The 16,809-nt window shown below is 41.6% G+C and overlaps 1 protein-coding gene across 1 annotated transcript; it reads left to right on the forward strand.

Moving 5' to 3' along the window:
- The first annotated feature begins 1,216 nt into the window (after nucleotides 1–1,216).
- LOC121595703 (uncharacterized protein K02A2.6-like) lies at nucleotides 1,217–16,558 on the forward strand. Its single transcript, XM_041919875.1, has 4 exons — nucleotides 1,217–1,390; nucleotides 1,914–2,094; nucleotides 3,249–4,074; nucleotides 14,935–16,558. The coding sequence occupies exons 1-4, from the start codon at nucleotides 1,217–1,219 to the stop codon at nucleotides 16,556–16,558; spliced, it is 2,805 nt and encodes a 934-aa protein (XP_041775809.1).
- Nucleotides 16,559–16,809: the final 251 nt, after the last annotated feature.

Here is a 16,809-nt window from a genome sequence, read left to right on the forward strand (position 1 = left end):
ATGGCGTTTATTGCATTCGCGGCTCAGCATGCCTTGTAGTGCGATGGACATTCACGAGGTGCTACCAAATGGAGTGGAAAATTAAGCGACGCTTATTCTGTTGATTGTGAGTTCTTTACGGTTGCAATCGCGCTCTAAAGAATTTGGATGGGAAGTTTTTTACTCAGTGGTGTGTTTGTTCAGCTTGTTTGGAATAAAGTTGTATTATTTATCCAGGCTCTATTTTCTAAAATCCTGTATATTTTTCGAACGTTTGCTGACTACACAACAGTTGTTGTTTGTGCAAAACTAACAAATATTGATATACCTTTATAAGAATTCTTAGAAACACAGGGCCAACAAAAGTGGGCTATGCATGTGTTTTAATCGAATTTGTCGATTTTTTCTAATACAAACAAGACTCCGGAAAAAATGTATTATTTTTGGTTTTTATCCTTCAAAAAATGACATTAAATGCAACTAAATTTAAATAATTAAATTAAAGTATTCTTCTTCTTCTTTTGGCTCAACAACCGTTGCCGGTCAAGGCCTGCCTGCACCCACTTGTGGGTTTGGCTTTCAGTGACTTATTGATCCCCCCATAGTAGGATAGTCAGTCCTACGTATGGCGGCACGGTCCATTTGGGGCTTGAACCCATGACGGGCATGTTGTTAAGTCGTACGAGTTGACGACTGTACTACGAGACCGGCTAAATTAAAATATATCAGTAAGATAACGTTTGCATTACAACAAAAGACAAAAATGGTCGATTAGATCTGTCAGTCTAATGAGTCAGTAGACAAAATTTGACACCTTCATCACTCGAACTCTGATGATCAAAAAAGAGAAGCTAGTTTAGTTTCGATGCGAAGCGGTTGGATGACGGAGCAAAATTGCGTCTTCTTCTTCGTAAGATTGGCGTTACGGAGCACGAACGCTATATAAGTTCCATCATGCCGAAACAACCGAAAGACTTCGATTTCAAAAACACCGTGGAGAAGCTGAAGAAACTGTTTGGAGACCGTGAGTCCATGAAGTGTGTGCAAACGGTTTAAATGCTTGCAGCTAGTGAAAGAGCCTCACGAAGAGTACGGAGCGTATGCGTGCCGCGTAAATAAAAAGGTTGTTGAGGCGAAGTTGGCGGGGATAGCAGAGGAGGAAATAAAATGTTTGTAGTTTGTCTGTGGTCTAAAACGGGATGCGGATGCTGATGTGCGAGCTCGGCTGCTCTCAAAGATGGAGGACAACAGTGAAATCACGTTAGATCAGCTAACCGGTGAAGCTCAACGCCTGCTTAACCTGCGCCAAGATAGCAACCTTATCTCAAACACTGCGCATGAAGTAAACGCAGTGAGAAAGAATGAGACGAAACAACAAAACATCAAAGGAGGTGGCAAGGAAGCGAAAGCAGTAAGTTGCTGGTTGTACGGAGGGCAACACTTTGCGCGAGAATGTTCTTTTGCGTCACACAAATGCGAGGACTGCAACGAGATAGGTCACAAGGAAGGATTTTGTGAAACGGCGTACCGTAATCGTTCTCGCTATCGCAATAACAAAGCGAAGGTAAGGGTGGTGACAGTGAACAAAATCCAGGCTGGCCGAAAGTATGTCACTGCTGCGCTAAACGGACGCGAGCTGAAACTGCAGTTGGATACCGGTGCAGATATCACCATTATATCGCAGGGAAAATGGCGTCAGATAGGAGGTCCCAAATTGAGTCCAGCATCCGTTTCAGTGAGGACAGCTAGTGGAACACCGCTTAAGCTACTAGGTGAATTTTGTTGCAAAATGACGATTAACAAACAACAGAAAGAAGCGTTAGTTCGTGTTGTAGAAGAGGAACTGTTACTTTTCGGAGCAGACAGTATGGATATTTTCGAGCTTTGGAAACAGCCACTTGATGCCTTTTGCAACATCGTTGGGTGTGTTAAAGATGCCGCAGCAGCATGTGATTCAGCTATTTCCATCGTTGTTCTCGAACGAACTTGGTCGTTGTGATAAGACGAAAATTAGTCTACAGTTGGAGGATGACGTGAATCCTGTATTTCGCCCGAAACGTCCAGTAGCGTATGCTATGCAGTCGATGGTTGAAGATGAATTGACCAGGTTAGAGCGTAATGGCATAATAACACCCACTGATTCTTCGAAGTGGGCAGCTCCGATTGTGGTATTACGGAAGGCGAACGGAACAGTCCGAATATGTGGCGACTATTCGACAGGTCTGAATGACGCGCTTCAGCCGCATCAGTACCCGTTGTCTATACCACAAGACATATTTACAGCTATTGGAAAATCAGCTGTTTTTAGTCAGATTGACTTAGCAGAAGCTTTTCTCCAAGTGGAGGTATGTGAAAGGAGCCGTGAGTTGTTGACGATAAATACTCACAAGGGGCTTTACCGGTTCAATAGATTGCCACCGGGAGTAAAGACAGCACCTGGTGCATTCCAGCAAATCGTTGACTCAATGTTGAGCGGATTAGAAGGTGTCGCGGGTTATATGGATGACATCATTGTAGGCGGTGCTGATGAGGAAAGTCATTTGAAAAACTTACGCGCAGTTTTGATTCGTATCGAGCAGTTTGGTTTCAAGCTACGGGCAGAAAATGTTCCTTTTTGAAGCCCCAAATCCGATACCTTGGACATTTGCTAGACCGGCAGGGTATACGACCAGACCCAGCAAAGATTGAAGCGATTTTGAAGATGCCAGCGCCAACGCAGCTCAGCAAAGTTCGTTCATATTTGGGAGCGATAAATTACTACGGTAAATTTGTGTTTCAAATGAGAGATTTGCGTTACCCCTTAGACCTTCTTTTGAAAAAGGGCGGAGAATTCCAGTGGACAGCTGAATGCGAAAAAATTTTTCGCCGCTTTAAGGAGATTTTAAGTTCAGACCTTCTCCTGACCCATTATGATCCTTCCAAGGAAATTATTGTGTCAGCGGATGCTTCATCAGTAGGTCTTGGAGCTACGATCAGTCATCGGTTTCCAGATGGTAGCATAAAGGTTGTTCAACATGCTGCTCGTGCTCTAACGAAGGTGGAAATGAACTACAGCCAGCCGGATCGCGAGGGTCTTGCAATCGTGTTTGCAGTAACAAAGTTCCACCGCATGTTGTTCGGACGCCACTTCATCCTCCAAACCGACCACCAGCCGCTCCTTAGAATCTTTGGCTCACGTAAAGGAATTCCTTTGTATACTGCAAATAGACTGCAGCGCTGGGCATTAGCACTACTTCTTTACGATTTCGCAATCGAATATGTTGCGGCAGACAATTTCGGAAATGCCGACATACTGTCCAGGTTAATGGACCGACACGAGAAACCGGAGGAGGACTACGTTATTGCTAGTATTCAGCTAGAGGATGATATTAATCATCTAGTAACCAGTGCTACTCAAGCCCTACCGTTGAACTTTAAAGATTTGGAGCGTGGTACACAAGCAGATCCTTTGTTAAGGAAGGTGTTCCAGTTCGTCCAGAATGGTTGGCCAAAGGGTGAAGAGAAGACTGAGGACCTAAAGCAATTCTTCGCACGACGAGAGGCCTTATCTACGGTTGGAAAATGCCTCTTATACGGAGAACGGGTAGTAGTTCCCGCGAATCTTCGGAATCGAGTGTTAAAACTGCTACACAAGGGTCATCCTGGAGTATGCCGCATGAAGGCGCTTGCAAGAGGGTATGTGTATTGGCCGAAATTCGACAGCGAAATCGAGAATGCAGTGAAGACGTGTCAGTCGTGTGCAAGTGCGGCGAAATCTCCAGAGCATTGCATACCAGTAGATTGGCCAAAAACTACAGGCTCCTGGCAGCGTATTTACGTTGACTACGCTGGACCTATGGAGGGAGAGTATTATTTTCTGGTTGTAGATTCCTACTCGAAATGGCCGGAAATAATACCAACGCGTCAAACCACAGCACAAGCGACAGTTCAAATGTTACGGGGATTGTGTGCACGGTTTGGTATACCAGAAACTGTCGTAAGCGATAGTGGAACACAGTTTACAAGTTCTAAGTTCCGTGACTTTTGTATGGAGAATGGTATTCATCACGTGCAGACTGCGCCATACCACCCGCAGTCAAACGGCCAAGCCGAAAGGTTTGTTGACACGTTTAAGAGAGCGGTCAAGAAGATTCGGGAGGGTAGAGGTGAGATGCACGAGGCTTTGGATGAATTTCTTTTCACCTACAGGAACAAGCCGAATAGAATCTTGGATCAAAAATCGCCGGGGGAGATGATGTTCAATCGCAAGGTTCGAACGTCTCTGGAGATGTTGCGTCCATCATTTCGCGATATTCGATCAGTGGACCCAGTGGTGGCCGACGAAGCTACTAGGAGGAGTTTCTCCATAAACGACCGTGTCTACGCAAAGCGATACCATCGAAACGGCTGGGAATGGGTATCTGGAGTAGTCGACATGCGCGTGGGTAACGTAATGTACATGGTCAAAATCGATGGCAGGACCTTGCGCTATCATGTGAACCAGCTTCGGATACGTCATGCAGAGACCAACGAAGGGCGAACTCAGCAACCAATGCCACTGCATGTGTTATTACCGCGCGGCTACATGAGGTGAAATATACAGCGAAATGAACTATTTGACAGGCGAAATATCTGACGGATAAAGCATCACAGCAACCAGCTGATGTGCAATGTAAACAAATAACGTGCACAAAATCGTAATTAAATCCATTAAATAGCTTCAATATAGAGTACTTCGTTAATTTTCAGTCAACAGTTAATAATTTCTTCCAATTAGGGAATGTTCTGCTTGAGAAGATATTATTTTAAATAGAATTTCGAAAGCGGATGTTGTGTCTCCCCAACCCTTTAGCTATACCTGTCAGATATTTCACCTGTCAAATAGTTCATTTCGCTGTATATTTCACCTCATGTAGCCGCGCGGTTAGATGCCTGGGATATGTCTGGAACAACGGTGTCAGCATCCTCATCTGAAACATCGGCAGCGACTACAACAAATCTTGCGGAACGTGAGATGACACCTGCGGATGGTACAGAAGCAAGCCTACGCCGCTCGACGAGAGTGAGGAAGCAGCCTGCGTGGTTGGAGGGGTATCATCGCAGTTAAAGTGGGGGTATGTTGGAGACGCTAACCCGTCGGCATAAACGCGTTGCGTTGTTTTGACGTTTGCTGCTTGGGTCGGAACCGAAGCCAGGAAAGTGCGCGCTCTTGTATGCGATCTCCACGGTGTACGGTGTGAAACAGAATAATTTGTAACCCTTTAGACTATCTGAATTACCGAAATACAAGAACTTTTACTTCGTAAATACAACACACCCTAGTCTTCAAGAGGCGAATGAGGCCAATCGGATCAAAGTCTCTAAAACAAAAACAAAAAATCACTCTAGTCCGCGTACTGGTCCAACCTCCCCCAACTATGTCCCATCAAATTTTTCTGGACAAATATGATGCAAAATTTCTACGCCAACAATTTTGTTGCGAACACTTACGAGGAATTGATGATTGAAATTGAAGGTGCTTAAAACATGCCTACACGCAAACGTTTAAATTTTTGTTTTTAATGCAAACGTTAATGGCATTAAATACCCGAACTCCTGAAGTGTGGAAGAATACATTTTTTAAGAGAAGAGCTTTTATAACTTTTTTAAAACGCCGTAATTTTTCTGAGGTTTTCTAACGACACGAATCGTCAGCCGACCTTCTTTCTGCCTATAATATATTCATGTTCCTATGGCACACCAGAGTGCAATTCGTCATGTTGCTTTTCACTTTCCGGACAAAAAGTGATAGATAAACGATTTGTAATTATCGTAATACAAACTGTAATGAATCGTAAACTACACAGATGTTTAATTCGAACATCTAAACACTCGAAATTGGAGCGAACGAATTATAGCATTGATAAGTGAATGATACTTAAGCTCATTAAATAGATATGTTAATATTAATATTAACCTATTATGCTTTGAATTTGATAATGTTAGGACAACGGACCAAGGTATAGGTCAGGATAATCGAATTGCAGAATTCAATGAAGTTGCGGATCTGGGATCGAGATCGAGATCGAGAAATGCCAAGACAACAACGGAAACGGTAAGCAGGAACATCGAGATCTAAAAGAGCGACGTTGAAGGCCACTAACATCGTAAATACCTTTTATTATTTCTTGTTAATTTTAAACCCATTTTACACAATATCCTCACAATCTGCCATAAAAAAAAAAACATTCAAGACAAGTCAAACCCAATATTGAAATAATGCACACTCCTGCAGCCTTCTCGTCATTATGTGAACCGCATTACAGTTAAAAAACCAGAACCGCTTCGGAAAATCGGAAAAACAAACACTTCAAGCCCATGGGACCAGATACTGGATTCAGTCCGTTAGATTTGTCCGGTCAGTCAGTCAACCAGTCAGTCAATCTGCCCACCTTTATATCCGTCATTTCCACCAGAGACCACCAGTTGTTGTTGGGTAGGTTAGACGAACGCAAAGCCCACTACAATACCTGGCACCGCCGTTGCTGCGCGTAGAGATGTGAAATGAATTTCATCAAATTTTTCCGCTCCTGCGTTTGACGTGTTAACCCTCCTCTCATTCACCCTCATTTCGTTCCTGTGGTGCAGCGTGTGCCTTTTCGGTTGGCATTTCTGCATCCGCATGGGTGGTTCGGGGTTTCGGCATGTTAGCATTTCTATACTTCATTCACGCCGTTATGAGCATTAATAGTCTGATTTTATTATGTCAACAAATTTTTGCACAATGCCATAACGAGGGCAGCTTCCCGTTTTCAATTGTGGTCACACGTGACAGTAGGAGGTGGAGCACAATAGTTGTTTTTCTATGGTCAAACCTTCATACTCGTTATGCGCACGTGTCAAACATGTAAGCGCATATTGGTTAATGTTTTATAAATCTAAACGAGACTTTGAAAACAGTGTGTCTGTTCGCTGAATGCAATGAAAGTATAAACGTGCTACTTGATGCACATATGTACCAGTAGGACCAGTGGTATCAGTAGTAAATAAATCAAAATAAAAAAAATCATTTTTCAAACGATTTGTTTTTTCATGCATATCAGCAGCGCAAAATCTATTTTAAATCATTTCGAATTCATAACAACATTCCTTCCACAATATCATATCGTGTCGTAGAAATTTTGTAAAAAATGATCTACTAGTACGACTATTACTTGGGACCTACGCGTAGGCCGATAGCGGTACATAAATGCATTTTACTGCTAAGCAAAGAAAAAAAGTTTTTATCATTCTTTTAAGTCACCATATTTTATTTTTGGCTTGCGTCTATAACATCTAGAACACAGTTTATGGATGATGAAAGATCCTTGTGCTAGATGTTTTCAGCTTTAGCTAAAAATACGCTGCCGCGCACCATCACAATTGTCCAGCTTAGTTTATGTGATCGGCAAAGATGTAATTTATGTTGATTGAATTACTTCACTCTCGGTGGCATTCATAGAAATATCCTTCAGGGTACCAAGAAGACCTATCGTAGAGATTTAGTACACGATTCGTTAAGTCACGTCGAGCCAGCTAGTGGCAACTTTGAACTCGACAAATCAAATCAAAATAAATCAAATCATCCAAAACTTAAGAGACCCAGATGTCATGTTGTCGGAAAAGAATGTCAATTGCTGCTGTTTACGCGGTGAGATATATTTTTGTATGATATATTCCTAGTTTCGTTTCGTGTTGTTAGTTACTTCTTGTTTGCTTTATATCGCTACCTCTCTAGTAGGGTAAGAAAGTTTCAGAGATCGATTAAATGTTGCGCACAAAAGAGAAATAGTTCATCCAATACAGACGTGCACAATCTCACAGGAAACAACACGGAATGTCTGATTTAGTGATGGGTAAAGTTGGCAAAAATCCGGAGTCGACTCCGATCCGACTCCCATAAATTCGGAATCGACTCCGGAGGGTAGGTCCGCGCTGCAATATCCGGAGTCGTCCGTAGTCGTACGGAGTCGCCCGGAGTCGCCCGGAGTCGCCCGGAGTCGCCCGGAGTCGCCCGGAGTCGCCCGGAGTCGCCCGGAGTCGTTCGGAGTCGCCCGGAGTCGTTCGGAGTCGTTCGGAGTCATTCGGAGTCGTCCGGAGTCGCCCGGAGTCGCCCGGAGTCGGATCGGAATCGTGGGTGCGCTCCATACAGCACGTCACTAGTCTGATTCTATTAAGAATGGCATGAACATAGGGAATCAAAAAGTGATCAACGGACGCTAAACAAATAGATATAGGTGCAAAATGTTGTTATTAGCAAGTTACTGCTTTATTTTTAAATTCTAACAAATATCAGCGAGACACTACCCTATTCCGTTCTACAAAAGAGCTGAATGAGGCCAATCGGCTCAAATCCTGTATAAAAATAATGTTTCAAAACACCTTTGAACAAAATTTCAAAAAAAATCTAAATTTCAATATGTATTAAATAGGTTGTCTCCAAGGTACGCTATGAATAAGGACCAAGAAATTTCCTCGTATCTCATATATCCGCGTAAGTCAAATTCCACGGTTTAATGCCTTATTTGTTGTATCTATCTTTCCTGTAAGTGTGTTTGTAGTGATAGGTTTCTATGGTAAGTAGCCACTAAATTTATCGTTTGATATGCTTTTGATCAAAGATTGCAGTTCTGCATCTTTTTTATTTTATATTTGTGAGAAATCACTAAAATTTGTTAAAAAAAACTGTCAAATAAATAAAACCGCGTATCTTCAAATTTGCTTTTGTAGAGTACCGCGTGAATCAGGATGAAACTGTATACTAGAGATGCAAAAATACGGAAGAATTAGTCCCATCCAGTGGATTTAACGGTGAACGGACTGAGTGAGCTTCATGGACTGAGATCTTGGGGCCTCGTGGATGGTAAGTCCAGCATTTAATTCCAATAGGTTAGAATAGTATTTGATTTTGTCTACCCATAATTTGTATTCGCTCGCAGATTGAATGACTAATAAGAAGAAATTGTTATTTAAAATTGATCCGGTAGGTACGCTTTTTTTATTCAGTAGGGACGGCTTTACCGTATTTGTAAACCAAGGCTGGTATAAGGTAGCTATGCTTTGATTGATAAACAAAATTACAATTTTTCTATGTAAAAAAAATAGGATCCAGCTTATTTATGCATTAAATTCAGCGATCAGACACACTGTTTTAAAAATGTTGTTTAGAATTATTTATAAAAAAAAGAACGTAATATGCATACATGTTTGTCACGTGCGACAATGGAAGTTTGACCAGAGCAAAACAAGTATCCACCTCATATTGTCACGTGTGACCACAATTGAAAACGGGAAGCTGCCCTCGTTATGGCATTGTGCGAAAATTTGTTGACATAATAAAATCAGACTATTAATGCTCATAACAGCGTGAATGAAGTATAGAAATGCTAACATGCCGAAACCCGAACCACCCATGCGGATGCAGAAATGCCAACCGAAAAGGCACACGCTGCACCACAGGAACGAAATGAGGGTGAATGAGAGGAGGGTTAACACGTCAAACGCAGAAGCGGAAAAATTTGATGAAATTCATTTCACATCTCTACGCGCAGCAACGGCGGTGCCAGGTATTGTAGTGGGCTTTGCGTTCGTCTAACCTACCCAACAACAACTGGTGGTCTCTGGTGGAAATGACGGATATAAAGGTGGGCAGATTGACTGACTGGTTGACTGACTGACCGGACAAATCTAACGGACTGAATCCAGTATCTGGTCCCATGGGCTTGAAGTGTTTGTTTTTCCGATTTTCCGAAGCGGTTCTGGTTTCTTAACTGTAATGCGGTTCACATAATAACGAGAAGGCTGCAGGAGTGTGCATTATTTCAATATTGGGTTTGACTTTTTGTAATGCCTCTTTCTAGAAGGGAGCGAGGATCTCATGCACGACGGTTTGCTAACGATGATGATGTTTAAGATTTAAAAGTATGATGCGGCCAATGAAGGCACAAGAGAGAGTTTGGAATGTGAAACTAACCCTTATAACTAAGAAGAAGCCGAGTTATTGGAATGACGGATGTTAACGTTTTTGTTAAACTTGCCTATTTGAAAACAAATTGCATTGAAAGCACTCAGACTATTTTGTTTACAATATGAAAAGTAAGCACTCGGATGGTAATGTGTTAAAAATTTTTTAAAACATAAATTTAAAACGCATTTCTTATTCTGCAATATTTAAATACTGCTGTAAGTGTTTACTAGTTTGCTAATTCTCTTCGAAAAAATGTGATAATATAAAAAATAGTTAACTTTAAAGCACCCTACATCTTTCAGAATCGAAATCAATCAGAGTTATAAAATTGTACCCTCCGACATGCTACCTTCGATCCATGCATTACCGATTCTCGGCTACATCTGATGTAGCTAGCATAACATAGCAAGCCTTTTGCCCTATCAATCATAAAGCAATCCGGTTTTATTGGATTTCAATCCCAGCACGGTTCAGTGCACATGAAACCAACGTTCATCTGTATGCAAAATCAGTACAGCCCGGCTAGGGTAGGTACAGCTTATTGGACTGATGTTCCTCGATATACTGCTTTCCTCCAACCAGAGGACCGTTTCATACTGAGGATATGCAAATAAAGTCAAAAGCTTCTGCGATACATCGTCGCACATTTGTCTCCATGGCCATTTGGTGAGGTAAAAGCGTAGCACCCGACCTTTCCAGACAGGCACATGTATGCAATAAAAGTTGCTCCTCTAGCTCAGAACGCCCATTGAGTCGTTTCGTTTCCGGAAAAGTCTTTCATCATAATCGAACTCGTTTCGAAGTTGACTTCGATCGTCGATTGCACCGTTGTCCTTACCGTGATTGCTCACACTGTGCACGGGGAAGTCGCTCAACTGTTGTCGCTTGCAACGCTCCGTTCTCGAAAGCCTCCCTGGGATACTTTTACGATGCCGAACCAAGGCTAGTGCCTCTCAATCAACAGGAATTATGTTTCCAGCGCTATCTTTTATGTATAATTTATATTCTATGGTACTTATGTATTAGATTAAACCACCGCCATTTAACATCTGTGACAAATTTTCAATATTCCATTAACGTGGGATGTCTCGTGGGGTGGCTGCTTGGGTGGGTGACAATAAAAGCGAACGCCCAACGCTTCCAATTTTATCCTGCAACAGCTCTCTGATGGCACTTTTGCATCGTATTACCGTTTGGTAAATTGTGGTACGTTACGGGAGCCACTATTGGTTGAATAAATAGGAAAAAGAGGGATACTCATCATCGTTGAGTGAAGAGGGAATGTGGAGCAGGACGATGGCGGATGAAACTTTTCGTGTCTCATCTTCATGATGATTTGGTGGGGCTTTTTGTGTTATGCACGTTGCTGAATGTTAATGTGGTTGAAAGCAAGAGAGCTTAATGAGACTAGGTTTCTCTTATATCTGACTGATAGCGAGGGAATATATGCGATATCATCGCACTGGAAGGGTGTGATTCTATGACACAATTTATATGAAATAAATTGCATATCGTGCAGATGGAACACGCAAGTGTACCATAGTTAAAGTTGAATATAAGATTAAGTAGCATTAGGGGTTAGATTTATAATGTTTTCCAACTATGGAGTGTTGGTTGTGGACTGGAGGTGTGCTGGTAGAAATGTGATTTTAGGAGGCTTGAGCAAGTTTAAGCGACGGTCCCGTGGTACAGACGCAACTCGTATGACTAAATAACATGCCCGTCATGGGTTCAAGCCTAGAATGGACCGTCCCTCCGTAGCAAGGACTGACTATCTGGTTGCGTGGTACTGAGTAAGTCTCGAAAGCCTATACAGGCCGGCATGTCCACGTAACGCAACATAAAAGAAGAAAAAGAAGATGTTTTAGGTTTGTATGAAAATAAGGCAACAGTGGATCCTAACCAACGTCCTAACTAGTGTTGGCCGTTCCGTTCCGATCCTTTATAAAAAATCGTTCCGTTCCGTTCATTCCGTTCTTTCCGTTCTTTCCGTTCATTCCGTTTATTCCGTTCCGTTCAATTCGTTCTTTCCGTTCACTCCGTTCCGGTCTTTGCCGCTTCAATATTGTTAGCAAGGTGCTATCGTTCGTGCGTTCCGTTCTTTGAAAAAACCGGCTTTGTCCGGCTGTGGCTTGCTGCATGCAAGATAACTGTTCACTCTTTCTCGCACACAGTATGTGTTGCCTGTGCACTCTCCCATGCTCACAGGAATATTCATCGCACTTCGTCGCGTATCGTTTATAAAAATCGTGATAAGCGAAACCAAAAATGGTGTTGCATTTGGTATTATGGTGCAATTTGTAAAATCTATTATACTTTTTGTTTTAATTTAGCTTATCTTAACTAGACAAATAATTATAATAAAATTTAAATCTGTACTCATATGGCAGAACGGGTTGGAAAAGATGTATTATAATATGTGTGCATGAACAACGAAAAATAAAATGTATTTATTTTTTATGCCACGATATCCTCTTGATCTTGGCACTCGGCATGATTCCAATATTTAGCCATTCGATTCGAAGCATTCTGTTCCATTCGACAACCGTTTGAGTGCCGTGATGTTGTAAACGATTTATGTGAAAAAAAAAACTATTTGTTTTAAATAGTAAGTGAAATTCAAATAATTAGTCAATCTCGTGATACCATTGTCAACTCGTACCACTCAATAACATCGGCATGGGTAAAAGCCTCGAATGGATCGTGCCCCCATACGCTGGGATGATTATCCTGCTATGGGCATTTAAGTTACTGATAGCCAAACCTATCAGTGGTACAGGAAGGTTTTGACCGAAAATGGTCGTCGCATCTAAAAAGTTTAAAAAACGCTATATAATAAATGCATGCTTTATATTAGCACAGCTGGTACAGCTTACTGGACATAGGTTGAACCCATCTAGATTACAGATATGATTTCAGATTTAAGAAACGCCTTTTCCTTTTCCATATCCTGTAACAAGTAACAAAACCAACCCCCCCCCCCGCCCGGAAGACAGTTTGGCTTCTAAGCTCTGGGTAGGTACTTTTGCACCCCAGGTTCAAGTTCCGTTCTTTTTGAAAAATGAACTAGTTCCGTTCCGTTCTTTTTTTACGAAATTCCTAACACTAGTCCTAACGTATCTTATGAAATATAAATAATTGACAAGAAGCAGCATGGATAGTGAGCTTCTGGTGAGTTTCAAACATTTTAAATTTCATTCCGTCGGGTAAGTGCATTGTCCTATCACTATTTATGAAATTGTTACCGATAAAGAAATCGGTAGTAGCGAAAAGTGGTAAGAGATGCATAAATATACGTACCTTAGATCGTAGTGTTGCACACTGCAACAGAATTCTTTCTTTCACCCGAAGTAAATTGTTTTTATTAAAACAAGCGTTTTTTAAGCATCGATATTTTTATTTGCGAAGATTTAAAAATCCATCGCTTGTCTCGGGCTTAAGAGAAAGAATGAACTGTGTTCTCTCCTACAGCTTCGATCGTAAGCGTTCGGGAATACTCGGCCAAATCAGTGTTGAATGTTGACCACACTAAACGCGGACCGTGTCGCCTTCGATCGGTAATTATCGGGAACAACACCTTGCGAGCGAAACGGTCGTTAATAATAATTAACACATAGATTTCGAAGGCAGATAGTCTTCTTCTTCTTTGTGGCACAACAAAAGCTAACGATCAAGGCCTTCCGTATGGGGGCTCAGTGCATTTAGGGCTTGAATCCATGATGCGCATATTTTTAAGTCGTACAAGTTAACGGCACAGACGATAATGGCTCCAAAAGGGAAGATAGTAGATAGAGAAATATGCCCTTTTATAACATGGTATAGTACATGTTGCATAGTAACACGCATAACGCAGTAACATTGCAAGACTCGATCAGAGTACACATTGAGTGAATAAAGACGATTCCATTCTGAACTAAGGAATAAAGCAGTTGTGTTTTTCTCAAGATATATTCCCTGCGACATATCATTTTGGCGACGAGGATTATTACTGAACCCGGAACCCGAAGCTCACGAGATTCTGAAGCTAACGAGAATTAGCGTCAAGGATGAACAATGAAAACCTTGAAACCGTTATCAACCAAATGGCTCAACTTCTTCAACAGATGGCTGCTTTTAAAACTAGAAGTCCTGACGAAATCCTTGAATCTTTATCGAAAACCATCGAGGAGTTTCGTTTCGATGAAGAAAACAACATCACTTTTGAAAAATGGTATGTACGTTTCAAAGACCTTTTTCAAAACGATGCCAGCAGTTTGAATGACGAGGCGAAAGTGCGACTTTTGCTGAGGAAGCTGGAAACGTCCGCTCACAGCCGGTATGTGAATTACATTCTTCCGAAGCAACCGCATGAAAATTCGTTTGAAGAAACCGTCAATATTCTCAAAAAAATCTTCGGAAAGCAATATTCGGTGTTCCACAAAAGGTACCAGTGCTTGCAGATAGTGAAATCTGCATTAGAAGATATCATCACTTACGGCGGAAGAGTGAATAAGGCATGCGAGGATTCTGAGTTCGAGAATTTGAAATTAGACGATTTCAAATGTCTAATTTTCATTTGCGGACTGCAAGCTCCGGAATTCTCGGATATCAGAGCAAGACTGCTATCTCGAATAGAAAACGCGACGCCGGAGGCTAAAGTGAACATTCAAACACTAATGGCAGAATTTCAACGGCTTATCAATCTGAAAGCGGATACAACGATGATCGAAAATCAATCAAGATCGAAGCATTCCGTGCATGCAGTTTCAGAGAAGAAACCGTATCGTTTGCCACAGCCTTCCCGATTCGACAATTCAAAAGATCAGCGTCAACCGAAATCAGATTCGAATACTGTCCCTCGTACTCCTTGTTGGCAATGTGGAAAAATGCATTTTGTACGGGATTGCAATTTTACAGATCATCTCTGCAAAGTGTGCAAAAATGTAGGCCACAAGGAAGGTTACTGTAAAGCCATGAGATCAAAATCTTCAAACAACAACACATATCAAAAGTGAGAAGAATCAAAATCAAAATCAAAAGAAATCTCAGGGAATTTTCGTTAATCATGTCACGAAAAACACTGCTAAAAGGAAATTTATCTCTATCATAATCAATGGCATAACTACATCACTCCAACTGGACACCGCAAGTGACATAACAGTTATTTCTAAAACAACATGGCAACATTTGGGTCAACCGAAACTTTCTCAAGCATCCATTGAAGCATCGAATGCATCGGGAGAACAACTCAAGCTTATCGGTGAATTCGAATGCGAGGTTATCCTTAATGCGATTACAGAGAAATGTGTTTGTTTTGTTACATCATCACCAGTCCTAAATGTTATAGGTATAGATTGGATAGATAGGTTTAATCTATGGGCAATTCCCTTCGATGTACTGTGTAAGAAAGTTTCATCAGCATGTCCAAAGGATCGAATAGTACAGCTTCAATCGAAATATCCAACAGTTTTCGATGATTCGCTTGGACATTGCACAAAAACGAAGGTGAAACTGTTTCTGAAGCCCAATGTAAAACCAGTTTTCTGTCCAAAACGACCAGTACCATTCAATACTATCGCTCTTGTGGATGCGGAACTATCAAGACTACAATCACTAGGCATCATCACACCAATAGACTTTTCGGAGTGGGCTGCTCCGATAGTAGCCATTCGCAAGCCTAATGGTAAAGTTCGAATTTGTGCGGATTATTCGACGGGGCTTAACGAAGCTTTAGAGTCAAATCATTATCCTCTACCTACTCCTGAAGAAATTTTTGCACAGTTGAACGGAAGTGTTGTATTCAGCATAGTCGATTTGTCCGATGCATACCTACAAGTAGAAGTAGAAGACGAATCTAAACACCTTCTTACGATCAACACACATAGAGGTCTTTTTCAGTTCAACCGTCTCGCACCGGGAGTCAAATCAGCACCTGGAGCTTTTCAAAGACTAGTTGACGGTATGATTGCTGACATTCCTGGCGTTAGAACATTTCTAGATGATGCTATAATTTTCGGTAAAACTTGGGAGGCACACAAGCAATCATTAGACACATTTCTTCAGCGTTTAAAAGAATATGGCTTCCACGTCAAGCTGGAAAAATGTCATTTCTATCAAACTGAAATTGTCTATTTGGGGCATGTGGTAGATCGCAACGGCATACGTCCTGACCCAGAGAAGCTGAAAACCATCGCATCTATTCCAGCACCAACGAACATTTCCGAATTAAGATCGTTCTTAGGAGCTGTGAATTTCTACGGCCGATTTGTGAGAAACATGCATGAACTCAGACACCCGTTAGATCAATTGCTAAAGAAGGATACGAAGTGGAAGTGGAATTCGGATTGTCAGACATCGTTCGAAAAATTCAAGAAAGTACTGCAATCTGACTTACTGTTGACACATTATGATCCGAATCTTCCTATCATCGTTGCAGCAGATGCGTCTAGCACCGGCGTTGGCGCAGTCATTTTTCATAAATTTCCGAACGGATATTTGAAAGCCATTCAACATGCTTCAAGAACATTAACGTCTGCAGAACAAGGCTACGGACAACCGGAAAAAGAAGCTCTGGCTCTTACTTATGGGGTAACCAATTTCATAAGTACTTACTTGGTCGGAAATTTACTCTTTTAACCGATCATAAGCCTTTACTATCCATATTTGGTTCAAAAAAGGGAATTCCTTTGCACACAGCAAACCGACTCCAACGGTGGGCATTGATGTTATTAAACTACGATTTTACCATCGAATATGTTTCAACCACCGAGTTTGGGTGCGCTGACATGCTATCAAGGCTAATCGACCGTTGCAAGCAACCAGAGGAAGATTACGTTATAGCTTCGATTTCACTTGAAGAGGATATTCAAAACGTCATGCACGAATCA

The sequence above is a fragment of the Anopheles merus genome, chromosome 3R (assembly GCF_017562075.2).
Source record: "Anopheles merus strain MAF chromosome 3R, AmerM5.1, whole genome shotgun sequence".
NCBI lineage: Eukaryota > Metazoa > Arthropoda > Insecta > Diptera > Culicidae > Anopheles > Anopheles merus.